This window comes from Phoxinus phoxinus (genome assembly GCF_949152265.1).
Source record: "Phoxinus phoxinus genome assembly, chromosome: 1".
NCBI lineage: Eukaryota > Metazoa > Chordata > Actinopteri > Cypriniformes > Leuciscidae > Phoxinus > Phoxinus phoxinus.
Genome location: NC_136876.1, coordinates 22,288,667 through 22,304,895, shown reverse-complemented (window position 1 = coordinate 22,304,895; position 16,229 = coordinate 22,288,667). Strand labels below are relative to the sequence as shown.

Genomic DNA, 16,229 nt, shown 5'->3' with positions numbered 1-16,229 from the left:
TTCTTTTTTTAAGCTTTTTTTTTTACATTTTTAATATTTTATTTTTTACCTCACAACAGATCTTGTATCAGTTTAGTAACTTTAGATTTGAGGAAAACAGGGCAGGTCTTGAAAAAGATCTCATTATATCACTATATTATCATATTAATATTTACAGCATTAGCTTTCTACTCATTTTAGAGAATTCTGTTACAAACTCATCCATGTTCAGTTCATGTGTTATTGCTTTTTCATGAGCTAAAAGCACAAGGTTTTTTCTTCCTCTCATGAAGCATTGTTCGGCGGAATGGTGTCAAAATTGTGATTGGCTGTTATGTGGTGCGGGGCCAAGGCACCACATAAGGGCCCCCCCACCCCCCACCCCCCACGGAGCCGGGCCTGAGTCTATTTAAATGTTTGTTTGTTTTTTAAAGGGGAGATACATCTACTGAGTAGATGTTCCATGAGTTTGTATACAGCTTTGCAAAGCCATTACAAGCAATATCCACTAGATGTCGAGTTCTCCTGGGAAGTACTGATATTGTTGTGCTGTTTGCCCTGAAGCATTCTGGGATAAGAATTTGAGATGTATGTGCTTTTAACATAGGAATAATTTATTACAATTCAAAACCGCAGAGTGCTGCCACCACCGCATAACAAAATAGGCAATTATATATACAGAAACTAGGAAGAAAAAAACACACCAAGATAAATATGACAAAATATTAGAATTTAGCTGACAACACTTGAAATGCTTGCTGTCACATTATATAACTGTCAAAGGCACAAATACAATGAGTAAGCCAAAGCATTTACAGCCTCAATAAAGCGCATTTCACATGCAGATAGGGGCAGCAGATTCTGCCTTCTCCCTCCATTGATCTCTCTTTTATTTCCTCATATCTTTTGTTCTAACTTGATAAGCATAGGAAGGAGTTAATATGCCTAAATCAGAGATTTCACTGTGGTTAACATATGACCAGATGTGTTCATGTTAATTTGAAATGCATTTATGTATAATAGAATAACTGCCAAGACTTGAGTTTTGTGTATTACTTTGATTTGTTTATGCCTTTGGTGCTGGGACGCTGCTGTGCCCTTGGGCTCTAATATCTGGCTCAGGGAACGTTACAGACATTGGAACATTCTGATGAAGACTTTACTGAAGGGTGGAAGATAAGAGTGAATAATAAATTGGAAAGTAAAGGTAGGAAAGTAAGAGGGTGTAGGAGGGTTCATCATTCATGGATTTTTAAGATTGGATCATCACTTCACAAATACCAAATTCAGATTAAACACCTCCTTCACCCATAAAAAACAATCAATCCACACTGTTTTGTTTCAGATCCTTGGGAACGTTGGAGGATGTTGGTTGCACAATTGTGATGTCTCTTGGGTAAAGTACAGTTGAGACAAATATTGTTTTGTTGGTTTGACTTTGGCGCCCCCTAGCTGGGAGACAGGGTAGGACTTGGCTCTCTGCTGATGTTGACCAAATACTCGCTGGATTTGAGACTTGCCAGAGACTTGCAGCTGGGTAGAGAAGCCAAAGAACCACAAAGACCGAGCATAGAGGGAGTGTTGTCTTTAGCTGAAGAGAAGAGAAGAGAAGAGAAGAGAAGAGAAGAGAAGAGAAGAGAAGAGAAGAGAAGAGAAGAGAAGAGAAGAGAAAAGAGAAAACAAGATTAATTAGTAATCAGTACTCAGACAGGCTTGTAATATTATGTTAATCTGTGTGGTTTTTACCTGCTGACCAGGCGTTGTCTCCATTCTGATTGCCGTCTTCCTTCTGAGAGTCAGAGTTCAAACTCACATCAGCTGAGAGGTCCAAACTGTGAAAACTTCTCCTAAACCCAAACACACGAATGCATGACTAGATTGACTAGGCTGAGTGGTGCTCTCCTGTGCATAACTTGATGCTACAGGTGACTTCCAGGATATTGCTATGCAGTTGCTGAGGTGTTCTGTGTGGTGATGGTCTTCAAATTTTGACTCAGTGCTTACCGACGGAACAGCTTTACATTTCCTTGGTTGTTGGCGGCTTGTGCAGTTGTCCATTGGTTAATGAGTGGTATAGATAAGCCTTTTACTAAATGTGAGGACTCACAAGGAATGATGCCAGTTCTGCAAAACATACCAGAATAAAGCTAAAAAGACTTGTTGGCACAAATGCAGAATATGTAATTGTGTATGTGTGTGTGTGTGTGTGTGTGTGTGTGTGTGTGTGTGTGTGTGTGTGTGTGTGTGTGTGTGTGTGTGTGTGTGTGTGTGTGTGTGTGTGTGTGTGTGTGTGTGTGTGCATACAGTTGTGCTTGTAGTTCCAGGATAATGGCCTCCAGTTCTTTCTTCTCTTGTTGACTCTGGACCTGTAGATCCTCTAATTTAGCATCTAGCCTCTTGTTCTCCGTTTCAACATTTTTCAGCTGGGACTCCCTCAAGCGCACCAATTCCTCTAAATAACCCTAAAATTACACATATTCTTGGATTAGGATATGAATGCACTATTTCTATATGAATGCACTATTACTGTTAACACAAATGAAACCTTATTGTAACGAGTTATCATTTCTTTTTTAATCCACTGCTGACAGCTGTGTTTTGGAACATGGCAGCTGTTTATTTTTTTCAGTAATTTCTACAGCTAAAAACTTAATTTGAACAAGGTCAACCATATCACCCAGTGCCTGGAACTAAAAACTTCATGTACCTTTTGGGCATTGACAATCTTGAATCTTTGCTCCATCTTTCTGCACTTGTTGCTCCAGGTCTCTTCGTCCGTGACCAGAGGAATGTAAGGATGCTCAGCTACACTCTCATCACTGGCACTGCTGTCCACACTGCGGCGGTCTTCTTCATCACTCAAGTAGTCATAGCTGCAGGGCCACATCAATAGCAGTAATGACATATTAAGGGGTACTATAAAGTTTAGGCTTTGGTGTTTGGTCAGCAAATAAAATGTATTAAAACCTCCTACCTCTGGGTGAACTTAAGGTAAGGTGTGTAGTCGATCACTGCAGGTGTCTTTCCATCCAAAACCTCTCCTTTCAGGCAGAAACTAATAGTAGCAAAAAAAGAAAGACAGTCAGTATTATCATATCACTCGTTGGTGCCAAAGAAATTTCAAAGAAAGTTGTTTTTACCTAAAGTCAATGGCACTGAGTCCAATTAGCATACCCGTCAGAACAGTAGCCTCCTCCCTTAGCATAATGGCGCCATCATCATAAAATCTCCTGCAGTGCAAATATACATTTACAAATGCATTCAATCACTTTGAAATGATGAAGACAGCTGTAAAACACATTGTATAGACAAGTGCAGAGTTGTGACCTGGTAGTCCGAGTGTCTCTTAACGCAGTGGCTACATATTCAGACAAACGCTTCTCCATCAACGCTACACGAATCCAGGCTCGCCCCTGTATGACAACAAGAAAATTAACAGTTAAAGAAAAAGCTTTGCAACCTAACTAGCCTATATTCCCGCTTATTTGCAGGGTCCGCTTCACACACACATTTGATTTGGCACAGGTTTTACGCCGAATGCCCTTCCTGACACAACTGAGAGTGCTGGGACACATTCACACTCACAATTTGGAATGTCCAATCCACTTTTGACTGTGGGGAAACCTGGAGCACCTGGAGGAAACCCATGCTGACTATGCAAACTCCACACAGAAAGGACTCTGCGAGCCGTGAGTTAATGCACCAAACCTTCATTAACCGACAGCAGCTTTTATATCTTTGTGATGAGAGGAGCATTTGAGTCGTGTGTTGAACACAAAACTGTGGGCTCTAACTGGGGACCTTCTTGCTGTGAGGCGACAGAGCTACCCACTGAGCCACCGTGCCAGCCTAACCACTGCGGCAGTGATATCATAGTAATATCATAGATGGCAAAGTCCAATCGAGCCACGAAAGAATACATCAAACCTTTATTATCCGACAGCAACTTTTATATCTTTGTGATGAGAGGAGCATTTGAGTCAGGTGTTGAACACAAAACAAAAGAACACAGGTGTTTCTCCAGTGGAAAACAGTGACTGGATCTAAAACCTTCAGATGACACACTGCACATCTCTCCGTCACTGTAAGTTACCGAAAGCGAAACAACATAGGAAAACCCACAACACACGGTACACATCCATTTGTGATACACTGCTCTCTCGCACTGTATGTGACAGTTAGATTAGTTGTCCAGTCCGGTTCTGTTCACACAGTGAGGTTTTCCGGTTGTGAGACCTGAAAATTTACAGTTGTGAATTCGGTTATAGAATATGGTTGTGACTCCCGTAAATAACTGAACTGTGTGTGAACGTAACCATATTAAAGACTCAAATACAGGACTGACAACCAATTAGCCAATCATCTCACAGGGTAAAGATAGAGTGCTTGAAGCTGAAAGGTTGAAAGTATCTTGCCTTTGCTCGTGATGTGCTAATGTTCTCAATGCTCTCAATGCTACTGATGCAGTTGTTGTGGACTTTACTGCAGGCCAGACGGATATAGTCCCAAAAACTCCTCTGGCCATCTGAACTGAACCAACCACCTGGACCTGATAAAAAAACAAAGATTATTCATGAATACTGACACACAATGGGCATTGACAGAAAAAGTTGTGTAAATCTATACCTTTGAAACGGTGACTGAGGATGTGCTCCAAAATTGCTGCAAAGTTGATGAACTCCTCCGATGAGTCATCAATAGGCTCAGCAGTGTACTTTTCCAACAACGTCTTCACAGAAAACCTGAGAGAGAGAGAAAGAGTAACAGAGAGAAATGCAGTAAATTTGAGTTACGCTAGATATGCTACGTAACAGATCCAATTTGGAAACTCCAAATTCATCAAAAACACAGAGCTACACAGTGATGAAACACCACACTTCGCTAACAGTATGATCAGCATCTCACAGATACAAAAACTAGCATTGGTGCAGGCCCCACTCAATGCTGCCATTCTGACTGATGTAAAGACGGGCGGTTTCGGGAGCGGTGCCACAGTGGACTGCTGAGGTCAATCCCAATTGTCCTGTGTGCAAGACAATGCCCTTTTCATGCCATGTTCACGTTATCACTCCTGCCATCACAATTGGAGTCATTGTGCCCTGGCCAACAGCGTTATGCTACTTGTCGGCGTGGCGACTTTTGTCCTTTCGCCTGAGTTCCATTCAAACCTCTGCGGCTTTTTTTTTTTTAAAGGAACACTATAGTGAGCGAATCTCCTTCGTATCCTAACACACTCATTTTCTCCACCCACCCGCTTGCTGTAATGGTGGTGTGATCTATTTAGGGCTGTCCCGATACTGTGTACAGTTTTCTTCTAGCACAGTCAAACCTGCAAGGCGCTGGTATGCTAAGGCTCTAGCCCACTCAAAGGGAAGAGGAAACAGAGAGAGAACTGAGAGTTTGAAGACCTGATGACCTACATGCCTTCATGGGGAACACCAGTATTTCAGAAGGGAAGACTGCCCTGTCTGTAGGCGGCTCTTCAATAGCCCGGGGCAAGACTTCCATCACCATGGGCAAGTCCAACATCACCCGTGGGGTCACCACTACCTCTATGGGAGAATCTACCATAACCAGAGGCAAGACCACCATATCCATGGGCACAGCCAGCTTCAGCCGAGGCAAAACTACAACCTCCTTCCGCAAGGCCCTCATGCCCAAGCGCCGGACCAAGTAGATGGAAAGACGATCCGCAAACGCTGAAACAAAGACCAAGACTTCAACAGCAAGAAAGAGCACTGAGAAGGACCAGACAACAGATATACAACAAGAGGACAATTTAAAAGCCTCAAAAGGAAAGGCTTTTCTTTTATTGAGAAAGACCTGCTTTACAAAAGGTAAAATCAAACTCATGAAAAGCAAGAAGGCCATGTCATGGGGGAAGACCGTTCTTTCGAGGAGCAAGACCAAACTGAGGAAGGGAGAGACTGCGTTTGTGGTGGGTACAACTACAATCACTCATGGAGAGACTACTAGTTCTTTGAGCAAGGCCACTTTAAGTCAAGGGGAGAAGTCTGTCACTGTAGTTAAGACTTCCCTCAAAAGAGGCAAGGAAACGCAATGGAATCTCTACTGGGATTTTCATCTGTGACATAAAGACACAAATATAACTGCAAACAGATTATGTACAGTATATGTGTATGTTACCAAAAAGACTGACTTTGAAGTAGAGCGTTTAAGCAGGTTGGATGTCTTGTAAGATGCAAGTGTTTGCCAGCTCGCTCTAGAATTGCACACAAATGCATTCTAGAGGCAAAATGAAGTGCAAGTGTACCTTAAATTAGCTTGGAACTGAGCATGACGTCTTTGTCCCTGAAAGAGAATAGAGATGATTTTAAGATAAAGATTTGTCTGAGAGAACATGTCAAGAGATCAGGCGCAAATCTGGTTTCCATGAAGAGAACATGCATGCATGCACGAGTGAGGGTGTGACTACAACTGGAATGGCTTTTATTGTTGTTCACATGGAGAAGGGTCTAAGTTGGATTATGATCAGGAATCCAGATCTGAGATTGTTTTGCAAGTGGAATTGTATCAGTTAATTGGTACTAACCAAGTCAGAGTAAAAAGTTTGAACTTCAACCATAGCCTCACAAATAAAATGTGCATTGTTAATTCTTCGACTTCTTAATCTTACATTAATGTAGCATAAATCAACAATATTATAATGGATTAAAACAGAATTGTCAATAAATAGACCTTTAAAATGGTTAAAACATTGTTTTAATGTGTCTGTCTTTAAAATGGGTTTATTTTAATTTACCTTAAGTTAGGCACAGACTGTTGCTTGTCAGACTATACAATGTGATCACAATCATATCTTAGGTAAAATCCACTTTTCTTTTGTCAGACTGAACAGTTGTATTCAAGACTTTGGTCCCACTCGTCCCATTGACAGCTAGTAGCAAATGTTTTACACTGCCATAACTTTGTTAGTTGCTAAGATTTATTTTAGAAAAGAGGCCAAAACTACAGTGTGAATCATTAAAGTAGACCACCCCCCATGAGTCTCAAAGTCTTGGGCTCAGTCAACACGACACCTTTTTCAGAAACCATGTACAGTATAAGTCAAGACATTTCTAGCAGTTCTAGGGAGGCACAATGCCACGGAACTGAGTGATGTCACCCCCGATTGTGTTGCCCAACAATGTGTTCTTCAGTGCCTTGCTTTAGCGACGGTACAATGTGGTCTACTGTCCGCTCTGCCCCCATATAGAACTAAGGCCTCCTACGGCAGCCTCTGTCCATTCACGGCACACAGGGGAGGTATGTGGCCTTGCGAAGCCCACGTTATGCTGCTCAACAAGTGCTTTATGTTGCTGCATGGGGGTTGCTCTCACCACGCTTAGCATTCTTGTTCCATCCCGACACTAGCTGTTTGGACTGTCACACCCAGCCAGGCACTGTCTGTGTGCGTTGGGATGCGTTGCTGCCAGGACACGCGATGAGCCATCGTAACCTCATCCTGTAGAACCAGGAGAGCAGAAGATTCCCAAGGGAAAGTATAGAAAATTTAACCGTGAACGTGCTCCAGGTGAGATCGTCTAGGCTGGCTGCTGGAGGAGACTTCCTGGAGCTTCTCCACCACCAGCTGCAGTTCCACCATGGGTAACACCAGTATCACAGAGGGCAAGACGGCCCTCAACCTGGGGAGCACATCAATCAAGAGAGACAAGACCAAGATATTGATGGGAAACTCTTCTATCTCCCGCGGGAAGAGCACAACATCCCTGGGCTCCTCCACCATCACCAGTGGCAAGACAAAGATCTCCATGGGTGCCGCCTCTTTCAGCCGAGGCACCAAATCTACGTCCTTCCGAAAAGTTTTCATGCCCAAGAGGAAAACTCTTTAATGGCGAGTAAGTCAAAATCTATGGGGAGGGTGCAGGGTGCTGGGAGTGGTATGGGGGGACAGTTTCAGCACGCTGGAAACAAAGAAAACATAAGCAAATATCACCAACAGCTGAGGAAACATCATCATCACAGCGTACCTTCTGTGGAGATCATTAATTGCATCTTGCAAAAAATGTTGCCGTTCAAAACAAAATCCCTTTTGGACCAAGTCTCTTTTTTGTTTTCATTTCTCTGGAATACATCCCAGATTCAGGTTAGTAACTAATAAATCCAGCTCCAAAGGATGATGGTTATGCCATGGACAATTATTTTGCAGCAATAATAGATTTACTTTTTCAACACTGCGATTTCTTAAATGATGATAATTAATACCTCTCATTATGTAATATTGATATTTCAAGGTTCTACAAGGATCACTGATCTTGCCAGCATGGATTTCAGTTTAGTCACCTGTATTTGTTTGATCGTCGCTGTTTCATTGCTTCATTATTTGACCTGAGCAAAATTTGTCCCTCTGTAATGACAGCTCAGCTAGATATGAATGCCTTAAACATCATAAACATTCTTTAGTCTAGATTTTCTCCTTGGCTCTATGTCTCACCCAAAGTGGTGTTCCACAGAGGTGGTCCACAAGGGCAGGTAAATCCCACACTCCGAGAACAATACTAATCATTGCAGTAGGACAACTCTCAACACCAGCAAACCAAATAATTGGATTGCACACTATGCCTGGTCACATATGAAGATATGCAGGTCTTTGAAGGTTCTCAGGGTGAGGGCTGAAATGCTAATAGAGAAATGTGTCAGAAAGACTGTCTTGGTACGATTTGACACTGAAAAACAAACGTGCAACCACTTAACAAATGGCTTTTGTATTCTTGGTCATGCCCACTTTGGTAACAGGCCAAAAACCAGACCCTTCTAAAAATATTACTTCATAGCACTCGCTCTTAAGATTTTTGTTATTTTTTTCAAGGTACATTTGACTACACACGGAATTACCTCTGAATTAACTCTAATTCTATCAGGGTTCTGGATTGTTCTCAGCTTTTAAAGCTTACAGGCCACTGATTATAAGTCTAGATTGTATTTGTACCTCCTACTTTCTTGTTATGCTTTGGTCCCTCTCTCCCATACCCTTTCTATCAATCATCTCTATTTCCATGTTCTGGCCCTCCTCTCCCAAGCTTGGCCTGTCATTCTTTTGCTATGTCTCCCTCCCACTCTCAGTTTTGAACTTTTTAATATAAAAAGTTATATATATCTTCACCCCCCTTCCCTCACCCTTCTTGTAGGCAGTAACAGCATTGTCTGCTAATTCTCGATATGCAATCCCCTGCTTGAGAATAAAAACTTTCATCAAATTCAAATGAAATTTAATCACACATCTTACAGATACCAAAACAAATTGCTTCCTAGAACTGGAGGATATGATAGTTAAATGGGTTAGGTATGTGTAGACTGAGAAGCTAAGCAAGTGATAACGATTGATTGTGTAATTGTGCATTGAGCCTGATTGCTCTGAGTTAGAAGTTTAAGTTTATCATGAAAGAACCAGTCAGAGGTCACTGAGCTGGTGCCAAGACATGTTTGGAAACAAATGTGATTTTCACACGTTCCCAAGAAATTAGATGGTCAGGGAACTGCATTTCAAGGATGAAGATAGAACTGAAAGTATGCCAATTGATACCCAATTCCCTCCATTTTAAAAACATCTCTGCATAATATTGATCTCCAAAACCTGTAAGGGAAATTTTTAAAAAACATTTAAGTAGAAAATGAACACCATCAACAACCTCCAAAATATTATCAAGAGAACTATGTCCCATACGATACTATATACCCATTACACATGACTTTTTGTATATAATTCAGATGACAATTAATACACAAAACTAAAGTTGTTGATTGTACTGATACAAAGACTGACACTGAATTCAACTGCTCATCCTTGCAGAGTTCTTGAATCATCGGAGTCCACAGCTTTACATTACTAGCTTCAGCTGTCTGGAAAACTTTTTCAAGGAGAAAAGCAAAATGGGCCATTCCATTTTATTGGAAACTCAAGACATGGGGACATCAACAAGAGCCATTCTTTGACCGCTGGAACTCTTACCTTTGGACTTTGACCTGGGAGGCAGTCATCATGCCCTATTTTACACTTCATAAACTTCATAAAACCCTCACAATGGTGAGGGTTACTGCCATACACTGTTACAAATCTTATGGTCTGAAGTACTGAGCTATTGCCTTGTCTATGGCAACAATGTTTGGAAGGAACTTTTGTCCAAAACAACTTACAGTGCATTCAATGTATTTTATTAGTAAAAAACCAACCAACAACCAAGTAAACGTATCATGAGTGCTCTTATAATGAAACCTTTATTTAGCCCCTCTGAAACTGACATTTGTTTAGTGTGAGTGTAAAAAATTGAACAAGTAGAAAACTGAAACTGTGTTACTGTCTATAGTTGTGTCAGTAATCCAGACTGTATATGTGAAACCATTGTAAAATAGGCAGCAGATATGCAACATCACTAATGCTTTTGATCTTAGCGCAGAAGGAGCTCAGCTTTGAGATAAGTGGGTGTGTTATGGGGAGTGAAACTAATCATGTGTCTGTTGGTGAAAACTCTTCTCCACATTGTCAACAGCTCTCAGTTTCAGCAAAGATGCTTCAGATTAATAAATTGGTTAGATTTGACCCTGATTTCCAGCTTAGATCATTTACCATGAAGACTAGTGATTTAGGGGTCAAAAGCAAACATTTCCCTGACCATTGAGAATTTCAACCTGGTATAAAGTTAGCTAAAGACAAAGCAACAAATTTCATAAATGGGCATCGCATTGTCGGACTGAGAGACATGACAATGGGGGTAAGGGTTTGATGATTGAGAGTGAAGGAAATGAAATGTCTCCTGATCTCAATGTACCAGAGAAATACAACACTCATGTTAGAGACACGGGAGGTTTTAGCTACGTGTCTCTAAGAGAATCAAGTAATCTGAGCTAATCACGATTCAATTTAATTTAAGCACTGTTTGAGATTTTTTTGCTAGCAGCCATTAATTAAGATTTTAAAATCTTTTTTTTTTTCTTGTCAAGTTCTTTGTCCTGTGTGTCTTGTTGTTCAATGTTACAAACAACTCTAGAGTGGCCATACGAGGGATGTGGGTAGTAGAGAAAGGCCTCTGCCCTTTTCAACAAAAGCGTCTTTGTGTTTATAATAATCTGTGAGGTCTGAAGTCCATTTTTGTAATTCTTTTTTGTTCGTTTTTTTCCCTGTGCATTAGCATTGCATGTGTTTCGTGTGTTTAACAGTTCCTACATTATGCCATCCAGATGGTAGAACCTTGGAAAGTTTGGTTCTAACCACAGTGCTGTATGCTTAATAAATATGAGCTGACATTAATGAAGATTGTTTTTCTTGTTAGATCTATTTTAGACTTAGGACTAGAACCCATGTTCGTATTTTCTGCAGGCAAACAGATGAACATCATCCCGATGATGTCACAACAGCTTGCTACATCACAATCATCTCTTTGACTGCATTTACATTATGACAACACAATGGTGCTGCTGTCCCAACAGGAGTGACAGTGTTCTGTGTCCATTCAGCAACTGTACATGGCCTATGCCTGGGGCGCCCCCAAACATGAATTATTTAACATCCACTTAATGTGCTGTTCCAAGCGACCGGTAAAGTGCAGCTCTGGTGCAGTCCCACACAGCCCTGCAGAACAGAATGCAGTGGTGGAATTCTATGTGCCTTATAAGCTTCGGTCATGACTCACCAATGCACAGTGTGCTGGGACAAAATGTGCACATATAGGGCTGAGACTCTTCGATCTATTGATGCAATCATGATGTGCCATTAAAGTCAAGACCTTTATGATGCGAGTCTTCCGATGATGGCTAAAACAGAATAACTTTTAATACCTGATTTGATCAAACATCTGCAAATGACTACTAATAACTGAGATTCAGACAGCAATATTCATTTAGTAAACTGACTTATTCACTGGCATGATGAAGGAATGATGCAATCAAAACAAAGTTGACATTACATTAATTCTAGAGAGATTTGGTGATCAATCAGATAATAGAGAAAAATGTATATACCAATGTGAGATGATTTTGACATATTCATATTCATAAACGTAAATGTTAGGAAATAAATGTAATATCTATTAGGCTAACATTAACAGGCACCATCTGTTAGTGCCTAACACAAACAGGCACTAAGTTACATCCGCAGAAAGTTGTTTCAGATAAAGAGATAAAGTTATTCGATTTTGATTATAGAATATGAATAACATTATATGCACCAATTGTTCACAAAAAGACAAGGAACGTGCATTAAGAAATTACATAAGATCATTGATTTCATGTTGACTCTGATAGAAATATAGTATAATTCACTGCTAACTTATATTTTTATTTATTTTTTGTAGCCTTTATTTAAGAAGCTAAATCAACAATACAACCAAATTCATCTCTTTTACCAAATTCATTCTTGAAAAAATATCACAAAATCATGTGAAGCATCATTGTGAAAAGGCTCTGTTGGGGTGAAGGTCATAGTGTGGTTTAAGCATGTCGCGTCCACGGCATGAAAATCGTCGGATGGATGTAATGACGTCATGGATGCTGGAATGAAATAAGGAACCGACGTCCTTAAGGGCGGCCTCATCTTCAATATTAAGCGTTTACGCAAGAATGTAAATCAGAAAAGATGCAATATCATATGACGTAGTATGTCCAAGTAGTTAATCAAATATATAGCCTAATAATAATAAAGGCTAGGTAACGAGAGATAAATGAAAACACGATTGGTGTCGTGAAGAGCAGTTCGATGTGTCATGCAATAAACGAGCTACCTGCAGACGGTGATGAGATTCTTGCGCTCCACCCCGACGTTTCTAGAAGACGATTTTTTCGACGTTAGACCCATAGCCATTGCGGTCTGGAGACAGCCTGACTTCATGAATCGGCGGAGGCTGCATCGAGCCTCAGTTTCCCGGCTACGAGGCTCAAACCCCTCCCTTCTTCCGCCGAGCTGCTGCTGGATGGAGAGGTATGCCCACTCCAGGGCAAAAAAAAAAAAAAAAATACAACATCTTGCACTTTTAAACTTTTAGTTTTCCATAAAAATGAGGGAAACAGATTATAAATATATTGAAAATATATAAATGTTAGCTAATAGAGATTGTGTCAATATTTATAAGATATGGAAGCCTGATTAATTAGCTATTGTGCCTGGCTCACACCATGAATTAAAAGAGTGGCAGTGGGTCAATTAGGAATTCATAGAATATCTGAACGTATTATATCATTTTCGATGGCTGATAATTTGCTAAAAAAATAACTTCAGTGCCCAACGGTCATGAATGTGGAGAGCAAAATACATCAGATAACTTCCTACAATAGAATGTTGTGCAACTGTTCAAATTAAGCACATAAACAAATCATACCTATTTATAATACAAAGTACAACCCCATTGCCAGAAAAGTTGGGACATTTTGTAAAATGCTATAAAATCAAGAATCTGTGATTTGTTCATTCTGTTTAACGTTTATTTAACTGACAAAAGTACAAAGAAAAGATTTTCTGTGTTCCTACTGACCAAATTAGGCTAATTGTATTTTAATTGTAAATATAAACTCATTTTGATGGCCGCAACACACTCCAAAAAGTTGGGACAGAGGCACGTTTATCACTGTGTCACATCACCTTGTGTTTTGTGAGTGGATTTTTTGCCCAATCTCATCTGATACAAGACAGATGCTCAACAGTCCATGTCGTCATCATCTGATTCTCTTTGATGGGCCATACATTTTCAATAAGAGGCAGATCTGGGTTCTCCAAAACTTTAGGATCCTTACTAAAAATATACGTGCGCTCGAAAGCCAACAAATATTCAGACTTATAAAACCATGTGTACACCAGAACCTGTGCAAAATTCCCTTTATAAATCCCAGTCAGCGGGATTTTGTGTGCACATGTGCACAACGGAATTTTTCATTTCCTCCCCGAAATAACCATATATGAGCTTACAATGCCTATAGTTTTACTATGCATAACCTCATCTGCATATAATGTGCATATACATTCATTCACGTGATACCATGTTCAACATAGACATTAACAAAATAAGTTCAGGATTACACTGTCTGTTTGCACATGTGGATCAAGTGTCTGGTACATGTAAACAGTGACGGTGCGGATTCACTTGTCCATGCGAGACTTCTGTCGCGCCGCACTCCACTTTATTCCTATGGGTGACGTCAAGCGATTTTAACGCGCCCGCAAAGCATCCCGGGAAGGCGGCGCTACATTTGGAAAAATGTACACATCAAAAAAGCTGGCCGATGCCCACCTTTATGCAAATTAATCCGTTGAACGTGACGCAACTATCCAATAGAAGTAGAGCACATAGGGACAGGGGGAAGTCGATCGCAGGTCTTTTGTTCTAGACTGGCCGCTGGCTCAAAACCACGACCATAGCGGTAAACTAGAGGAACGCCTATCAACGTTCAAATGAAAGGAGGCGTCGCAACACCATGCTTCAGTCGTGTCGCAAAAGTGGAAACGTTAACTATTGTGCGCACTGTTCTTGGGGATATGCGCTGCATTTTGTTTAAAAAACACTGTCTATATTGTGTAAGGTCCCGAGGCAGGCGCATATTTCCGTGACGGGTCCCAAGGCAGGCGCGCATAACGGTAACAGGTCCAGTGGCAGCTGTCCATAGCGGTGACGGGTTGAGTGACAGGTCGAGTGGCAGCTGCCCATAGCGGTGACGGGTTGAGTGACAGGTCGAGTGGCAGCTGTCCATAGCGGTGACGGGTTGAGTGACAGGTCGAGTGGCAGCTGCCCATAGCGGTGACGGGTTGAGTGACAGGTCGAGTGGCAGCTGCCCATAGCGGTGACGGGTTGAGTGACAGGTCGAGTGGCAGCTGTCCATAGCGGTGACGGGTTGAGTGACAGGTCGAGTGGCAGCTGCCCATAGCGGTGACGGGTTGAGTGACAGGTCGAGTGGCAGCTGCCCATAGCGGTGACGGGTTGAGTGACAGGTCGAGTGGCAGCTGCCCATAGCGGTGACGGGTTGAGTGACAGGTCGAGTGGCAGCTGTCCCTGCCACAGATAGTATTTGCCACTACTGGAATCCAACAAATTAAATCAATAAGAAGATCCCGATCACAGAAACACATAGGTGTTACGAACTGCTCCGAGACACGAATGTTGAGATCCAAATGCAGGTTTAATTAAGGGGCAATCCAGACACGTAATTCTAGGGATGGCTGACGCGAAACTGACGTCCCGAAGCTTTTCGAGATCCCGAAGCGTAGATGTTTCAAAACACTGATCCGAAGCGTGATTTAAAACACCTATGTCACATGAGTACGGCTAAATGAAGCTTCGGAGTGTTTCACAAGTGTTTCGACAGGCGGCATGGTCCGCCGAATCAGCGTTTGATTGACAGTGTTGGGAACAGACCACACAATCGCACATCTTCAACTGTTTCATTGTTTCACGAAGCCTCGATCTGCCCACCACTACGTAATCCAATATACAGGCAATAGGTCAAAACAGGTAGGCAGTCCAAACAAACAAAACAGGCAAGGGTCAGAGGCAAAAGAGTAATACACGGAACAGGCAAGAAATCCAAAAACCAAGAAACTTGAAACCAGGGAAAACGCTCAGAAATGCAGTGCAACAACATGTGAGTGAATGAGTGAATGTGGTATAAATAGGCTGAGACTAACAGGGTAATGAGATACAGGTGAATGCAATCAGTGATGATGAGTCCGGGCAATGAGTTATGGGAAAAGTAGTTTGTGAGGGAGTGATAATAGTCTGATGTGGAGTGCCCTCTGGTGGCTCTCAATGGCACTCCAGCTGGTGACTGTTACAATCGCAGAGTTAGGTAGAATCGTATATTGCAGTTTTTCTTGTTTGCGAACACATTATAACTGATTCAGTTGGCCCAATTTCCCAAACCATTCAGTTCTCAAAACAAAGACATTTCTCAAAGTGTTTAACAATGAGTAAACACAACGTAGCTGAAAGAATGACAGCTGAAAGAATAATCTGCAGGGTTTTATATACACATACAGCAATTACAGAACACGGTAGGCTACCAGTTCTTTAGTTTTTTGTTGCACTGTTGTGAATTGACCACACTAGTTTTCACTGTGTAGTCTGTGTATTTGTGTCACCTGAGGCCAAAGTTTGATTTTGACAGAAGAGAACGTTTTTGAGTAGAATTTTAGTTTGATCTGGGATTTTGAGGTTTGTGCAAGTTTGGTGTATAGTTTTGAGATTGTGTTTATAGTTGTGAGAAAACTGTGAATTGTTTAATGAATTGTGTGTTAATACACTGTAAAAAAAAAA

The 16,229-nt window shown here is 41.3% G+C and overlaps 1 protein-coding gene across 2 annotated transcripts; it reads right to left on the bottom strand.

The window, feature by feature from the left end:
* Positions 1 to 464: 464 nt before the first annotated feature.
* On the bottom strand, positions 465 to 12,926 carry rundc3aa (RUN domain containing 3Aa). 2 transcript variants are annotated; one of them, XM_079608274.1, is made up of 11 exons: positions 12,714 to 12,926; positions 4,606 to 4,721; positions 4,395 to 4,528; positions 3,307 to 3,392; positions 3,120 to 3,209; positions 2,954 to 3,034; positions 2,687 to 2,852; positions 2,284 to 2,441; positions 1,984 to 2,103; positions 1,726 to 1,826; positions 465 to 1,570 (listed from the first exon to the last, which is right to left on the bottom strand). In XM_079608274.1, exons 1-11 carry the CDS (start codon positions 12,818 to 12,820, stop codon positions 1,428 to 1,430), a joined length of 1,302 nt encoding a protein of 433 aa, XP_079464400.1. In that variant the 5' UTR covers positions 12,821 to 12,926; the 3' UTR covers positions 465 to 1,427. The 2 variants fall into 2 exon arrangements, with proteins under 2 accessions (XP_079464400.1, XP_079464401.1); XM_079608275.1 differs by lacking the exon at positions 12,714 to 12,926 and adding an exon at positions 6,254 to 6,584 and having other exon boundaries at positions 579 to 1,570.
* Between the last annotated feature and the right edge of the window lie 3,303 nt (positions 12,927 to 16,229).

What these genes read in the sequence shown, in the direction of transcription:
- rundc3aa (XM_079608274.1), bottom strand. Translation starts at nt 12,820, where the DNA reads ATGAAGTCAGGCTGTCTCCAGACCGCAATGGCTATGGGTCTAACGTCG. An exon ending in CCTCAGTCACCGTTTCAAAG is followed by an intron (nt 4,529 to 4,605) that starts GTATAGATTTAC and finishes TTTTTTTATCAG; the next exon opens with GTCCAGGTGGTTGGTTCAGT. An exon ending in AGACAACGCCTGGTCAGCAG is followed by an intron (nt 1,571 to 1,725) that starts GTAAAAACCACA and finishes TCTTCTCTTCAG; the next exon opens with CTAAAGACAACACTCCCTCT.